Raw genomic sequence first — 17491 nt, 5'->3', positions numbered from 1 at the left:
CAGCCAGCCATCAGGTGGCTGCCAGCACGCGGAAAAAGGGGTGGAAAGCTCGGCCGTGGAAACGCTAGGGGTTTGCCGTCACCCTGTGCTGTCCTACCAGAGTCGGAGTTGGCCCTTTTCGTACAACGCTACGACCGTCGCCTCGACGCCGAACAAAAAAGTCTTACACCCAATTACGCGCGGCATTTAACTAAATAAACACTCGCCATCTTCCTCTTTCAGTTCCCTCCGCGACCGAGCTCGACGTCTGCGGCTGCTATGCTCAACCTCTGTCCGTTTTTTCCACTCTTCGTTTCTCACCATGTTTTTCTCTTTTTCTCGTTACTCCTATGTTCCTGCGGACCTTAATGAAGTCCCGTTTTAATATACTTTGCCCCACGCCTTCGTTTTTCTTTTTTCTTCTTTTCTTTCTTTTGTCAGAAACGACTGTCTGCCCGTGGAACGTCATAGAAATTTCGTTGTTGTTCTCGTTCGCTGAAATCCTCTCCGGTATCTTTAATCATTCTCGTCGCGGTCTCCAAATGAAACAGGATACTTCCCTATGATCACTTGTTGAACGTTATGGAGATCCCTCCCTTCCATTTGCAACCTACCGGGATTACGCGTTTCTGTTATCGGTTTCGTCCCGTGCACCGTGAAACTGAGCTTTAACGTTCGGCCGCGATTGCTTGAAACTTGTTGAAACTCCTGGACCTTGGATTTCGATGTAGATAGATATTTCACTACCATTGCTTTCTTAGTTGCACGCGAGTCTCTCGGAAATTAGACTGGTCAGTGTCGTTTTCTATCGATTTCTCGATCTCATTGCTCGAGCAAGTGTGTAGGGCCATTGATATTCAATTTAAAAAAAAAACAGGTGATTCGTTCTTGTATATGATTAAATGTTAATTGAATTTTGTTCCACTCGAACTAAATGGATCGTACGTAATTCGATAAAATAATGTAAAAAAAAAGTGTTGTGCATTTATTATTTCCACTTAAAACGAAAGAAACTTTTGGAACAGCCGGAATATATTAAAAACTGACAGTGTCTGTATAGTAATTATTCTGGGCAAATTTTACGATTGAATCGTAAAATATTAACGTACAGTCAACTCAGACAACTTGTTCTTAATTTACCTTTCATTTCGAGCCACAAAATCCAGCTTCGATTTTACCGTAACATTTAGGTCGCGGCGTTGTATTTTAACGAAAGTCTAGGCCAGCGTGTCTTCTCTCCTGAGAGACGTACTAACGATATCTAGATCGTTTGACGTTCCTCTCGCAAGCTCTCCATCAATCGCGTTCCGTGGAGGGCGGCAGAGGAGCCAAAAGTACGGCGAGCATAATCAATCACGAGACGTTTTCGGCCTGGATACGCGGGCTGGAGGGCTGTAGACAGTTCGCATAGTTCCGAAACGGAAACGGTAATATCGCTGGCCCGGGGCGACCACCCCTTTGTCATTTTGTCATCCGGCGTAAGGACGAATCGGCCATGGAGGGAACAGGAGAGACAGAGCAGAGACGCGAGAAGACAAAGCAAGACGGCCAGTGTGTTTTCCACGAAAAGAAATTAATGCTTGAGATATTAAAACGCGTCCGAAAGGAAACGCCTGTCGTCCAGAGTTTGCCACGTCGACCGCGTTCTGCTATGCTATCAGCAGCAGACGCTCGTCCTTTCGGTTATCCATCGCTGGACACGGATCTTTCCTTTCGCTCTTTAAGAATCTATCCCTGTTGTCTTCGGCAGCAGGTCGAGATCGCACCACGAATTTACTTACTTAGTCGCTCCACCGGAGAATCAGCCGATTCGCTTACCTTCGAATCCTTGTTCTCGTCGTCGACAATGGAAACTTTCGATTGCTCCGTGTTCTCCGAGAATCCGGGGCTCACGCTCGATCTCCTCAAGTACGTGTTCCCGTGTTCGTTCTTTTGAGCTTCGACTGGTACGTGGATCGGCAGGATGACGGCCAAGATGACGTAAATTAAGAGCCACGGTCGACGACGATTATCCAGCGGGCAAACCGTGAACACGATCGTCCTCATTGTTCTACCTGCGATTAGATGTACAATGTAGAATTTCGTTCGCGTTAAAGTCACACGCGTCTCATTGCAATGTTAATTTCTCAAAATGTTTCATATAAAACGTACAAAACGCTTTTACAAGCCACTCTAACAAAGTATGAGATATCCAAAGTATAATAATCGTAATTAACCGCGATAATTGACCGAGAGTTAACAGTTTTGCCTCGCTTCCAGTTTGCATTCTATCGTAGTTTGTTCTCGTTTCGCGGATATAATTCAATTTCGTCAGAATCGGCGGGCCGACGCTTAACGAATTCGTGCACGCGTACGACAGACTGGAAGTGCATAACGGCCTATTAAGAGCCGATCCGAGAAAGTCGTTAATTCCACGGTGCACATAACTTTGCTGTCACAATTTGCATTTCGGCCGTTCTTTCTTTAGGCACACGGGGGAAATTAAAAACGTCGGATCGTAAAGCCTCGAAAAGAAGTAAAATATCACCGGTCCCGCGCTGGCTGAATCGTAATCAACCGACTTTTCGCTTAAGAGAAAAACGCCAGTTCGTTGCGTTCGACTTTTCGGCTGGCGGTTGAAAAGCTCGTGGCAAAGCTTTGGAAAGCAGGACAGAGGTTCGATAAGGGAAACGTAGAGGAAGGTTTCGGGCCGTATCGTTTGGCCAGAACGCTTGCTTTCAATCCTGGAATTAATATCCAACAGGGTCGCAGTTAATTTTACAAGGATAATTTCCAGAGAGTCTGACGGAAAGTCGTTGCCATTCGAGTTGGGTGGTTACTAAATTAACGTTGTATGGAGGCTGGCCGAGGTACGTGCGAGGAAAGGCCGGCCACGCCGCAAAATGTGAGACAAGACAAAGGAAAATAGGGCAAGTAATTAGAAACGAACGAAGCTATTTCACAGCGAAGAGGGCTGTACAGTTATTCGGACCAGAAGATTTTCAATGGGAATAATTCTGGCGATGCTTCCTCCCCATTTTGCATCACTGAATTTCACCACCGGACTGGATATCGCCAATCTGTCGCTTTCAATATTCGAATCGCGAAATCTCTCTCTTTAATATTTCCGCTATGACATTAGCCATTCGTTACGTTTCATCTTCCGCGGACTAAATTGACACCTTTTATCAATTACGTTTTACGAAATTAAAAACGAAAATTCCTTTGACCTTACGGCTACATTTTCATAAATCGTACAGATTCCGACAGATGATAAAGCTACATATGGTAAATGCAGGTAGTATATTTCTTATTTTTTTCGCTGTTACATTAACGATATCTCGTGATATACTAGTCTGACCATTGTACGTAAAGTTGAAGATCTCTACATCTCAAACTCGATTGAAACCCCTGAAATCGCTGGTTGACGATGGTCGTGTTTCGCGAAATTCTCGTCTCGTCTGTCGACGATAATTCTACGTGGAAAAGGGTTAAAAAATCTCCGTAAGACGAGTGTAAATCGTAACGATCGATTTAAACGTTTCGATGACGCGGTTCGTAGTCTCTTGGGGCTAATTAGAGGAAGAGATTCGGTGGCTTCGTCCCCCTGTTATCAGCGCGAAAACAGGGAGCACGGTGAATTTCCTGCCGATGAAAACGCAAAGAATGAAGAGTTAAGCGATCGTTTCTTTCTCGGCCGATCGTTCGAACGAGAATAAAGAGGGAGTCGGAACCGTAAAAGATTTTTGTTCGGTTCGAGGAAAGCTACTCCTCTCTTTACTGTCTCTCCCTTTCTCTCAATCTTCTCCCGTTCCACGTCCACACGTTCCTTCCACCCTTTTTTGCTCAGACAAAAGTTTTGCATGCCGCGAGCAAGTAAGCAAGCGGGCAAGTCGCAGGATCGAGAAAGGGCCGGATATTTTTGTCGTTTCAACGAAAAAAATCGCAAATAAAAGAGCGAAGGCACCAAAAAGGAAAAGAAAAAAAACGAAAAAGAAAGAAGCTGCAAAGGGAGGTGTACCAGGGGGCTGTTCAGCGGATAGAGAAGGGATGCCATCCGACATAATGTACCGCGTAAGAGCCATTAGGTTATTAAAAACAGTGCTGGCTAAACACGAGTAACAAACCGGCTGGTGGCCACCGAGGGATGCGACAAAGGCGAAAAATTAGCCTTGATAACTTGCCGTTTCGATGCAAAGCAAAGAAGAAGCTACGGTTTGGTAGGCTCTCTGATTCGCAGGCGGGTAGAAAAGATCAGCAGAATCAGAGAACAAGGAGTAATCTCGACTACCTTGGCCGTACGTTCATGGCGAGAATTGATTCTCCCGTAAAATGCTTTCGCTTTCATTTCGCCAGGTTTGTTCGTCATTCGCACTCTCTCTCTCTCTCTCTCTCTCTCTCTCTCTCTCTCTCTCTCTCTCTCTCTCTCTCTCTCTCTCTCTCTCTCTCTCTCTCTCTCTCTCTCTCTCTCTCTCTCTCTCTCTCTCTCTCTCTCTCTCTCTCTCTCTCTCTCTCTCTCTCTCTCTCTCTCTCTCTCTCTCTCTCTCTCTCTCTCTCTCTCTCTCTCTCTCTCTCTCTCTCTCTCTCTCTCTCTCTCTCTCTCTCTCTCTCTCTCTCTCTCTCTCTCTCTCTCTCTCTCTCTCTCTCTCTCTCTCTCTCTCTCTCTCTCTCTCTCTCTCTCTCTCTCTCTCTCTCTCTCTCTCTCTCTCTCTCTCTCTCTCTCTCTCTCTCTCTCTCTCTCTCTCTCTCTCTCTCTCTCTCTCTCTCTCTCTCTCTCTCTCTCTCTCTCTCTCTCTCTCTCTCTCTCTCTCTCTCTCTCTCTCTCTCTCTCTCTCTCTCTCATTCTCTTTCTCTCTCTGTCTCTATTTGCCAAGATCTCGTTTACGAGAGCAGTCGCGCCAGGTTTAAGGAGTTGTTTCCAGTTGCGACTATTAATTTCGGCTCACGAATGTTACGCGTCTTAATTAGAAAACGAAATTTTGTAATTCTATTGGTAGAGCGAGAATGTCGGATCATAGTCGGAGAGGTAGAGATAGTCGAAGATTTTGCCGATAACAATACGATTACCTGGTGCTGCTTTTATCGCTAGGATCTTCGAACGAGCAACCTCGTTCCGAAATACGTAGAAACGCGTACGTCATCGGTGATAATGTTGGCGGGATCGATTTACGTCACGATGTGCCAGACAAATCATGTACGTTGACGTTTCGCATAACAAATTCCAGTTGCACGCCGACTGTTTCGCCTCGAGCAATCGATACTTCGTTTCTATCGTACTTCGATTCTTGCGCTCGCTGCTCTTCGGTTTATCAATGCGCGAAAGCGTGTCAACGTTAACGCCACAGCTCATAAATAGATGGCGGATATTTATGCGTTGCTTTTGTGAAGATAATTTAAAAAAAGGATGGAACCTTGATAGAGAATTGTTTTTCCTACAAAATTGTATAACGTGTACCATACTTTGCATATCTTTCATGAGTTTTCGCCGTTGAAACTAGCAAGTATTGCTTTTGGACATTGCTTTATTATTATTAATGGATGATTTTTAGTAATATCGAAGGTAAATCTTTGCAAGAACGTTGCCGGCTTGCAATTTATTCCAGTGGCGAGAAATACGTTGAAGCGTACTGCGCGCTCACGATCCAACGAATAATGACTGGTTGAAATTCAGTTTATTTCAGCATATGGACGTAAACGAAACTTCTTACGAGTTAGAATGGGAAGAACGAGGAGCAAGCGAGATGGTAGCGAACGAAGTTAGTCGAGAATTTCGTTACGAGGCTCGCAGCCCTCGCGAGCAAATATTCAAACCCAAGGCGCCTACTATAAACGCATAAAATAGCGTATAAGTCTCTATATTAGTTTCCCCGTACGCCATAGATGAACGAGTATATAACGAAATGTACACATTTTAAGCAATTTACTGGAGGTCGTATTTAACGCTTGGACTTAGCCAAATCGTTCGAAACACGTTCCGCCGATTTTCTTTCCTACGACTATTCTCATCTCTCGAGTCATACGAAAGTATTTGAACAATTACAGAAACTTTTCGTAAGCGCATTTATCGATATGACCACGATGCTTGTGTCTCGTTACGGTGCTAATGAAATCTCAACGTATCTCTTGTATTAGGTTGTCCGAAAAGCTTCTTTCATTTTACGAGGAAATAATAGACGCACAACGGTTTTTCTTTTATATTATTTTTAGATCATTTTGTTCTGTTATTGAGATAAACACCGCGACATTTCACGTTTGCATAAAGGTGCACTGTTGTAAAAAAACACGTTTGCGAGAGAAAGACACTTTTCAGACAACCTAACATCAGACATACGATATATCCACGAGAATTTTCTATAGTTACATACACATTAAAGAATTACTGTAAATTCCATTACGTAGGAACGTATAAAAGCAATTCGAAAGATTGCATTATTATCGCATGATTGTTTTTGGAAAGGCTAGTGATCGGGACATTTAGCGTTTCATCAACCCGTTCCAACTCATTTCTGCGCTTCGTTTCCGAACAAACGGGCATCGTACCGGTATTTTTGAGGAAGAAAAGTCAGAATGATGATGCCGAGCGGAATGATCACGCGATCTCTCTCTCTCTCTCTCTCTCTCTCTCCGGTCCCGTCTTTTCCGCTCTGATTGATTGCGTATACACGCGTGGCGGCTCGCTTTTGCTCAGGTTAACGCAAATGCAAAGGGAACAAACAAACGGGGAATACAAATCTAGAGTGAAATGAACAATGCCTGGGAGAGTTACTGCCTCCTAATTGAAACCAACCCCCGGTACACCCTTCGTTTCCTCTTTCCCCATTCCCTTTCTCTCTTTCGCCCGGATACACGCTGTCCCGTTTCCTCGTGTTCTATGTCGTTCTAATCCTCCTTTTCTCTCTCGTGCACATTCCTGTTTCTCCTGCCCTCTTTCCACCTCTCTCTCTCTCTCTCTCTCTCTCTCTCTCTTTTACCGTGCACCGCCTAATCGTCTCGTACAGATGCGTGCCGCGCTTTCTCTCTATCCGAGCATAAAGCGTATAGTTTACGACAAAAGTTCGGGCTCGAGTTTAACAAAACGACCGTTGGCCCGTTGGAAAACGCGAGCCGGTGTTTACATGCGTGGAATGAACAAGTATCGATCTACCGTTCTATAGATGCACGAAGGTGCACTGCGCACCAAACAAAGAAATCAAAGTAACGCATTATTTCCTGGCATTTCCGGCATAAATGCGTCGTCTACCGTGCGTTCGGACAAAAAACGAATCCACCCACGTTCGTAAGCTGCATCCTGTGCCTTTCGATCGTCATCGCGTCGCTCACGTCGAACATCATCGATAACGTTCGCCTCGTTATCTGCCTTGACAAAGAGTATCATCCTCGGCTCCGTCCCCTTTTCATCACTTCGATCGTCCTCGAAACCATTTTGTCAATAATACGTTACCCAGTAAACTGCAGACTTATCCGCCGTGATTCCATTTCTCGGAGCCATTTATACGCGAACTCGGTCACGACCCGCTCTACAGTTACTCGATGCCCGGTGCTTCCGGTTCGATTAACGAAGAAAATAGCACTCGAACGGACGAATTCGTTGTTTCCGCGGGACCGTTGCCAAAATAACTTCTACGCCGGCATAATCGACGCATCTTACCGGCTTGCTCGCCGTGCTCTTTCCACGATGGCGGCTAAAACCGGTGGGAAACGGCGCGGGGGAAGGGTGGAAGAAATTCGCCGGGAAAAAAAAAACGATGCTCTTTATAGACAAAGTTTCGTCCTGCATTCGTACAGGGTCCGCGTAATATTATAAATAATTCCGCGACGGAGAGCTTGGCTAACTCAGCCGGTAGAGGGGATAGCGTAATAGAAGAAAAAGAAGGGAAAGGAAAAGAAGAAGATGAAGAAGGAGGAGGAAGAGTAAAAATGGGGGGTGTTCACAAGGTTTTATCCAAGCGTAGTTTACAGTGGATATTACAGCGAGGTGCTCGTGCGGCCGAGCAGTAAACAATTCGAGGCATTTTAATGCAGCCCCCAGTGGGCCGTAAGGAGGACTCGAAACTAACGTACCTTATGCAGCCCTTCGCGGAGCTCTTCTTTCGAAACGAAGGAAAGCGCGAATGAAAGAAGAGGCGAAGGAAGAGAGGCCTTATCCCTTAAGGCGTTCGTACGACCATCGAAAAGGCATACTATAAGGCGACTTCGATCTCGAACAGCCGGGTAAGCCTACTCTCGTTTCTTTATCCCCGGTCTCTTCGTCCGCAGCTCGTTCCGTTCTATGCTGCTTCTCGTGTGTTTCGCTCTCGCGCCGCCAACGTCAAATCGAAATCCTCCACAGATTTGCGGCCACCACATGGTCACACGCGTCGTACCAGCATTTTATTGTGTAATTTCTGATAACGTTCGATAGGGAATTATATACGCTCCTTGTTCGTAAGTATTAGGATATTTATTATTAAGCTTAGAATATCATCAGGATATTACGACAGAGATCTTTGTGAATTATTTAATTAATTATATTAAATTTGTTAGACTAATCTTTCATAAGCGAACTTTCTGTAGAACCAAAATGTCTTACGAATCGAGATACATGTCCGAAATATTGTCAATCGAGGGTATGGTGTAAAGAAATGTAAAAAGTGTAGTAACTGGTAAAAATCAATTTACATAAGTTTTGCGTAAACGAATAGACACGAAAATGTAGGAGAGCAACTTTTCACGCTTCGAAGCTCGATCGATTTGAAACATAGTCTTTTACGTAATGTTCTTTGAAAGGTGGCTTTTAACCAAATGGATAATAACATGTATCAATGTCAGGGTTGTTAATTCTTGAGGTATTTAATGGATCAGTTATTTCTCTCGAAACGAAAAGAATTTACACTCGTCGTTCTTGGTCCACTGTCGAAACTTTGTCCATTTCGTCGTAAATATATAAACCAACGGACGCTAGAGCTTCTTTGTAACGCGAAAGAAAATCGTAATTTAATCACTGGATTTAATCAGGTCCACAACGTTTATAAATCGTTCCGTTTACTCCGCCCTGTGAGAATCGTCCAGCTTCTTGGTCAGCGTTTCAGCTAACAAAAAATTGTATTATTTAGTACGAGCGATGCTCGTCGCTAATACATTTTCGTTCAGTGAAAATGTTAGCCTGGTACAAGTTCAAGTCGGACGATCCTGCAAAACGTATCCCTCAAACTGGCTGCTTTTAAGGAGTGTTCACAAAGATCGTAGGTTTAAGTATAGCGGCATCTAAACGAAATACGATAAGCACTTAGCCTGGCCGTATCTATCAAATATAACCCTTATACCGGTGGTTAGAGGGTGTGGTGCACCCCTGGGAGAAGCAGGAAAGGACAACCTTCTGGAATTTATACTACAGCCCTCTCCCTCGTCCTCCTACCGCTTTATCATTTATTCATATAGCGTTGCGCGAGCAAAAGTTGCCCTAAGTGCCTATAAACGTTTAGTCGGCGTATGTTTCTGTATTTCCAAAAACCTACCATTCGTGATTCGATATCATTCGATTTCCTTACGAGAGGTTGTCGAAGAATGACTCCATCTTCTTTCAGGAGTTTCGAAGATCCTCGAACGGATCAAAGTTGATCTTCTTACGCGATACTAACGCCATATGCTAATATGCTAATTGCTAGCGTACGATATAATACGTAATATACATATTCATCGAGGGATTATTATCCGAACGACGAGTTACCTCTTAACCTAACTTCCCTGATTAATAGCAAGTTGATAAATACCGTTGCATAAGAGTAATAAATTCGGCAAGGAAACAAGTGAAATTTTACAAGCGAGACTCGCGAATTCCAAGATATCTAATTGTTTTTTATTTGACGAAAAATTATAACCGATAACTCGATGAACTATTCGTAGAATAGAATTCTTCCTAGAAATCTCGTTTGATTCCTTCGAGACATATCTGAGATCCTTTCTTTCTTTCCGTCGTTTCTCTTCTCCCAGGGGTTTCAATTTCGTCTTCTCATCTCGCGAAAATTTATGGCTCCTCGGACCGATAGGACCGCGGGCCAGAAAATTGAATAAACTTTTAGAAGGCCGCCATTGGCGTAAAATGGGTTCCCTTGGAAAATTTATTCGCTAGACGGCCAATGGATAATTAATACATCGCGATGTGATCGATCGACGCGAGCACTCGATAATCTCGTTCCAATTATCTCCGGCCTTCGGAATGCCGGTCTGAACGAAATAAAGGAGTAGTAGTAACGAAAGCAAAAGATAGAGATGGGATACATACGCGTGGAAACGTGTGTGTAGGTTACTCGTCTCTGGTCATTTTCCCCACGAGAGCGAGAACTGCAAATTATTTTCCAGTCGTTCGTTGGCTCTGCTGGTATCCACGGATATAACGGGTGATCCCGAAATTCCCACGGGGAAACGAACGTCCTATGCGTCTGCAGCGTGGATACAACCTCACGGAATATCCCACCTTATGGTGATCCCATGGCACATCCACCCTAGAACTACAACCCCATAACTCGCCTGTCGCACTATGACCTCTCGTGTCTCCATGTACAAACTTTATGCAGCAACCCTAAATGATATTGGTTCCTCGATCTTCAGCCAAAATACGATGTAACGCGATCAAGAACAAAATAAGAGGGGAAATTCTTCTTCTGTTCTATCGTCGAAATTAAATTTATATTCTCGTCGTTACCACGTCCAACGGAAAATGCATCCACCGATATCAAAAGCTTACGATGACACGCAAGATCGATGCTTCCGTCTAATCGGGACTAACCACGCTTGTAACTAGGGATGATAGCATCAATCGAGGGTTGTTGTAACGTGATCACGCTATCTTGACGTTGTGACGGCGGTGTGCGAACTGCATGTAATCAGCAGCACTCGCATCCATCCTGATATAGACGTTTCCTGGATTGTCAAGGCTGTCGGTGACACCCTATTATTAATTCGATCGCGCAAGACGTTTGCGTCTGTTTTGTTACTGAAACGCTGAACGTCTAACAATTATTCATTCGAGTGAACGTAGATTTTTAATCGTGACTCGAATCGTTTTCTTTGAAATTGTTACTTGTTATGGAAGAAAAGTATTATTAAAGTAGTACGCGTATCGCTGAACGTACGTTTGCGAAGACGAAAGGTTTCGCGTTGATGAAAAATTTAAAAGAACCGACCGATCGACACCGACGTATCGAAACATCCGTTTAATATTGGAAGGGCGAGGGTGGGAGGGACGCTATAGCAGGCAGATTTTAATCCTTGTCGTACCCGTGAAGGGAAGGGAACGATGCTGAAGTGACTTGAAGTCTCTTCAGGCGAGATGCTTAATTCCACCCCGTTCTTCTGCAACCACCCTCCGGTTTCCCCTCCTTCTTCTCCTTTTGCACCCCCGGAGGAATAATCCTCTGTTCTTTAATTCTCCTCCGTCGGATGGACTGAAAATTGTATCTAAACGTTATAGAAGTAAACGCTTGCGCGTTATCCACGTTTTTGCAGTAAATATTTTTCACCGTATTCAGAAAAATACACGCGCGGCTGGAAATTCTGGCGAAAACCGTGGAGGATCGTGTCGCATCGAGAATTCGTTTCAACTTCAATCGCGATATAGCTCGTATGTTAAAAAATAAACATCTCTTTGTTGATAACCAATACTCGGTGATCATGGTCGCGTGCTATCAATTTTCCAAGGTAACGTGGCATACGGAACGGAAAGATTTCTCCAGAGAACGGAAAATTCCGCAGGTCTGCAAGCTACACCCTCTTTCATCCCCCCCATCCCCGGTTCTTTGCTTCCTTTTTTTCATTATTTTTTAGTATCCTCCCTGACAAATGTATCTGTGTCCTCGAGCGCGCTACGCCTTTCATCTCTCGTCTCTGCAGCCGGAGCACTTATACACTCCGTACTCTCTTTCTCTTCCTTTCTCTTTTCCGCCTTCTCCCTCTTCTCCGCTCTTCTCTCTGTTTCTCGCGCTCCTTCGCCTCCCTCCCTCCCTTCCGACCCTAGTCATCTTTTTTCGGTCTCTTTGGTCTCTGTCCTTTTCTCCGCGCTTCATACCACTCCAGTGTTTCGCGTTCCTCGCCTTCCGGTCTCACCCTTGTCATTTCTCGTCTTCCTCTCTTTCGTCCCTCTGCACTGCGTTTTCTTTTTTTTTTTTTTTTCGAGAACGCACCGTCACGAACACCCAGCTAAAATACATCGTGATTTTAATACTTTTAACTTCTTCGTAATCCGCTTTGCATCTACCGCTACACCGCGTCGAGTCAGATGTTCCATCCGGACATCTTCTCCGTCCTCTCGCCCGTCGGTCTCGTCTGGACGGCGATGTCCTGAAGAGCGCAACCTCACCGACGATGCATTCGTCGCGTATCCAGCGCAGGTTCCGCGATCGTTTCACGATTGTAATTTCGCTATTCGCGTCTACCGCGAAGAGGTGAAAAGGAAAAGAAGGCGAGTTGTACGCGACACACGCGGCAGACGGTGGTTTTGTAATTCAGGTCGAGAAGCGGAATCGCGCGTATCTCGGTGTGTTCTCGCGCAGTCGACTGAAAATGCATTTGTTGGGTCTTTAAGATAATTTCACGAGGCTCCTGGTAGCGGCTTTTGTTTCCCTTATCAGCGATCCCGTCCAGCTTCGTCGCGTGTGTGTCCTTCCGTTTTCATGGAATAAATAAATGATTACGCGAGAGTACAACGCCGGAGAAAGTAAAGACACGCGACGGTTCAGCGAGTATTTAATCCGGGAGTAAAAATTGGCCAGAGAGATGAATGGAAAGCATGGAGCGGAAAAGGGGGATCTTGGAAATCGTGACTTGTCGTGTACGCGCGTTGCTCGAAGCAGTTTGTAAGCGCAGGTAAGACCGAAGCAAATCCCGCGATTGGCTCGAGCGGTCTTTAAAGGGGTTTTAGCCGCCACGTCGTAAACACAGGAGGCTGACTGGTAAGTAAAGATTGCAAGGCAAAAGGGGTTGCTGTCTTAATCCGCGGGCTGTCTGTTTGTGGTATTACCGCGTTAAAGGATGAACCTTCAACGCACGAACCGCGTTCCCCTATCTGGTTGTTACTCGTGAACGATTTCGAATCTTCGTGTTGTTGGTACGTAATTTTCCCTCGATCTCAGAAACACGAATATAATTATACAGAGTATTCTGTAATATATGAGACGTATTTCACACACGTACTTGATTCACGTTTTTACCGTTATACGACGATTACGAATTTTTAGGAATATTCTTTTGTTTGATATCGATAAGCTTGTTTATGACATGTGGCAGATTCCGCGTTGCAATCATCATTCTTCTCTTGCGTTAGGGAATACAATAACATTTTCAACAACTTGAAGGAATACCAGAAACCATCGAGAGTAACTAGATCAACGACGAAATATATTTACAGACTCGTTTTAAAAAATACGTATAATTCTACCTGCATCGAAAGAAGGATCATGAGATATATCGATGATCTCTCTGTTGGTTAATCGTGGTCGTATCGACAAAACCGTTTTAACCGATAAATTAAAGCGAGATCGGCTAACTGCTAGTCTACTGCTGTTTCAGACACCCTGTACAATTCGCCTTTAAAAGAATAAAAATTCCATAAACGGCGGTCAAACGGAATTCGTTAGCGTGTAACCGGGTTTTATACCAGAGGGAGAGAGGGATTATTATTGTAGGATCAAGGCAGCCCGCGGCTTGGATAACTTTCGAACGACAGCTAGGTGTCGGTGGCAAAATGCGGTTGCCGACGACTGCGGCCGCGTTTCTATTCGCGGCCCGCAATAGTTCGATAGGCGGTCGCGAATTTGAATGGATGGCTTTCTGCCAGCGGAGTAGCTCGCGTGGCATACATTCCGCCGCGAATCACGTCGGCTGACACGTCTTCTGACGGGACGAGGACGTTCCTGTGTGCCGGAAACGCAGCGTCCGGCGATAATGTCCGTCAACAGCGACGATGCGAACGTCCCGGCAAACAATGCGCCATTGTTGCCAACTTATTCCATTACAGATAACTCCCTCGTTCATTGTTCCTTCTCTCTCGCTCGCCTTCTCCGTGTTTCTCCATTCCCCGTGCCTCCAATCCTTCTCTCTTTCTCTATCTTTCCCGAGAAACGTTTCTCCGGTTCTGCATCTCTTTTCTTACCCCCCTCTTACCCTTTTGTTTCGATCGTTTTGTCGCCCGCACCCTCCTTCCCTCTTGGTTTCCACTGTGGCGTGCTCGCCTTGGTTAAGGGATGCACCTGGGATCGGAAAGATAAAAGAAATTGTGCCAATAAGTCCGCCTCGCCGATAATTGCCGCGATCAATCGTTGGTAACCGGTTAGAAAAATGTTTCTTAATGCACTCGGCCCCAATTGATATTACACGGAGCGACTAGATGGTTTTCTATGTACGCGGTTAATAACCGAGTAATAACGGAGCGGGTGAATTAGGGGAGGAATTCTTTGATAATCTATATGGACACTCTGTTTGTTCCCTAAGAACGTTTCCCCTCGGAATACTTTCTTTTTAATCGACAAACAAAATGCTCGTTTCCCGGGGAACGGGTTCGACAAAATGGACGATACGTTTCGCGGTGGCTGCGAGCCGAACGCTTTAACGAGGAACCCCGTCTAGCAAAGAAACACTTGCTCCGCATTGGAGCTCTTTGATGCCGCTGCCTCGCGCCGATAAAAATTTCGTAGCCAACGAGGGAACGACGAGGGGCCGATTCGACCGTATGCAAGAAGGGGATGAAGTATCCATCGGGATCGGGGAACAATCCCTTCACTCGTGGATTGCTTGTTCCGCTATTTAAAAGTGTCCTCCGTGTACCGGGTAAGTTAAGTCCCCTGGACTCGCGTTAAACGCGGCGAGACTCGATCGACAATAGCACAGCCGTCTTCGGGAAAGTGGCGCTGTTTAATATTAATAAGCCGGGGAGGCTCTGCCCTTGGCAGGCACGTAGATGCATATCAGACCAGGCATTACGAAAAGACGACTTCTACGCCACGGGGCCACGCTAGACATTTTTCGCTTTGGAATTTGAATAGTCGTGGCGCCGCGACCACCGCATCGTACCCTGCGTCAGCGTTCACCGTCTCGAAGGCCATCCGCGTTCATCTGAACTCTGGATTCTTATCTTTGAACTTCGTGTACTTGCAGACACGCTGGAAATTCTAGATCAGTTCGAAGAAACGAATTCCTCGCTTGGCGTATAAATTCACCTACAGAAATTCATAGATCGTTAACCCGTTAATCGGATCGTTCCTTAATCGGAAATTTCTATAATCGCGAGAGTAAACGTTGCCAGAGGATCAATTTCGTATCGATGATTTTAGTTCTTTCAAACGTCGACACGAGATTTTTGGTAGAATGATTCGATACGTATCTTGTAGCACGAATGAATCAGTAGAACGAGGATACTTTGAGACATTTTGGTGAAGAAAGGCGACATAAATAGAAGAAAACTTCGTTCAATTTTTAGCCTACTTTAGCGACAAGCTAAATCTAATCTCCTTTTTCTCCACTCAACGGACTGAATATGTTTTTTAAATGGAGAATACTTTCCATTAATTTTTTCAGTCGTACAGTTCAAAAGCGATAGGGAACTGGCGTCGCCGCGCGTTGGATTAGAGCGAACGAGTTTGGAACAATACCGCAGCGAGTCGCGGAAATAACTTCGTTATTTTCCCAACACCCGTATGATCAATATCGCATCCAAACATCGCTATTGATTTAATCGCGGCCGTATCCACCGCACGCTAATTAAAATTAAAACCTGCAGCGCGACCACTCCCAACCACCGGTTTGGCGCCGCACACCTTTTACCCTAAAACGCGCGCTGAAACCAAAGAAACGCGTGCAGCCGAGAAAGAGTGGGAGGATGGTCCTCGTGAAACGAATATACGTAAACACCCTCTTAACTGGCGCGCGTTTCTTTGAGAGACACAGAGACTGAGTCGTGGCGCATTGTCCGCGCATTTTGAAGTCTTTATTCGTAAACCATCGTGGAACCCCCATGATAGGCAGAGTGGGGCGTCTAGTGCGAGCAGAGGCAACGCGTTAAAACTCCTACGAGCCTTTCCCCCTTTTTCTGTCGCCCTTGGTTTCGCGATTACACACGTAGCGGCGATTTAATGCAAAACGGTGCTTCGCGGCGAACCCTGAAAAGAGGGACAGAAAGCGGCGGCGTCGTCGGTCGTCCGGGGTGTGTTGTACGCGTGTACACGTCGACTGAAGAATACTCGGACGCGTGTATCACATGCGGGCTCCATTTGAAATTATTTCTTTTTCGCTCTCTCGCCATTTGCGAATGTCGCACAAAGCCCATTTTCTGTCCCTGAATTCTCTCCTCTGCGGCGCCCTTCCGCCAGGGCCATCGTTGAAAGAGAACGAAATCGCGTGTGATACGTCCTCCTTCCGAGTTAAGAGTCGCCGGGTAAACCACGCGATCCTAAGCGAACGTTTCTCCTTTCGTTCTATCTGTGTTACGCTTTTGTGCCGTTTTTCTTACGTCACGGATAAATGTCACTCCTGCGCTCACGTTCTGGGTTTTGGAAGATTTTACGCGGCGAGACACCGCTGGAGAACGTCTAACAAGAACAGCATCGAGGGCCCAGAGCAACGACTAAAATTCCAATTACAGCGGATGCGTGTTTCGACGATTGCAACGTCCGAAGAACGAAATTCACGCGACGTAACTACTCTCGTAAGAATCTGTGCACACATTTCTTCAGATTCAATTATTATCGAACGATGTCTGTAAGCTTTAACAGACGAAAAATTCGTACGTATCAGGAATATTTCATAACACGTGTCGACTGAGACGTTGATTGAGATCCAACTCGTATAAAATAACGTAAAGCGTGCGTGAGATACAGAGTATATTCAGTATATTCCCGGCAGGAAATTTGAGTTATCTGCAATCTGAAAAATAAGCTCGATCCGATACCTCTTTACGCGAACCTTCTTCGTCGTTTCGATGTCTAGAGCCGATCGTATAAACATCATCCGTATATTTTGCGACACTGTTTGATTAGTTCGATGTATTGGTCCGTGAGAACCAATAGCGGAACTGCTGTAACCATAATTAAAGACAAAGGGAGGTGGGTGGACCAAAGACGACAATGGCGAAAGAAAGAGGTTTCGCTGGTAAATAACGTCTTAATATTACGAAGAAGAATTGTCGAGGAAGAGGTACGTGTAAGCTGTGTAATAGCGTTTCCACAGATATCTAGATGGCTGGAGGATCGTGCGTTTTCGTGCTAATCAATTAGCGTGAGCTAAAGAAGGTTGACAAATAATTTGCTCGTGGTGTGTGGGGGATCACGGTTCTCGGCCGTGGAGATGCCGCGAGGCTTAAAAGCCAATATATCAGAATAATAACTTGTCCATTAAAACGCTTAAGTAGTAATAAGTACGCGAGCCTAACTGACAGGCACTTCGAAGTTCCCGCGGATTAAAGTGTCCAACTTCTCGAATTTATTGGACAAAATAAATAATAAACGTATTCACGCGAATAAGTTTTCCTTCTCGAAACTATCGATCCCGCGTTTCTATCATTTTTCTA

The 17491-nt window shown here is 45.2% G+C and overlaps 1 protein-coding gene across 1 annotated transcript in view; it reads right to left on the bottom strand.

Moving 5' to 3' along the window:
- Positions 1–3776, bottom strand: part of LOC105680223 (glutamic acid-rich protein-like) — a 9549-nt gene extending 5773 nt beyond the window's left edge. The window contains exon 1 of the mRNA XM_033324331.1: positions 1798–3776. Coding sequence (XP_033180222.1) covers positions 1798–2025 — 228 coding nt within the window. The 5' untranslated portion in view covers positions 2026–3776. The remainder of the gene's footprint in view (positions 1–1797) is intronic.
- Positions 3777–17491: the final 13715 nt, after the last annotated feature.

This window comes from Bombus impatiens, unplaced genomic scaffold, assembly GCF_000188095.3.
Source record: "Bombus impatiens unplaced genomic scaffold, BIMP_2.2 scf_2222, whole genome shotgun sequence".
In the NCBI taxonomy this organism is placed as follows: domain Eukaryota; kingdom Metazoa; phylum Arthropoda; class Insecta; order Hymenoptera; family Apidae; genus Bombus; species Bombus impatiens.
Note: the sequence above shows the minus strand (reverse complement) of the source record. Positions and strands in the feature narration are given on the sequence as shown.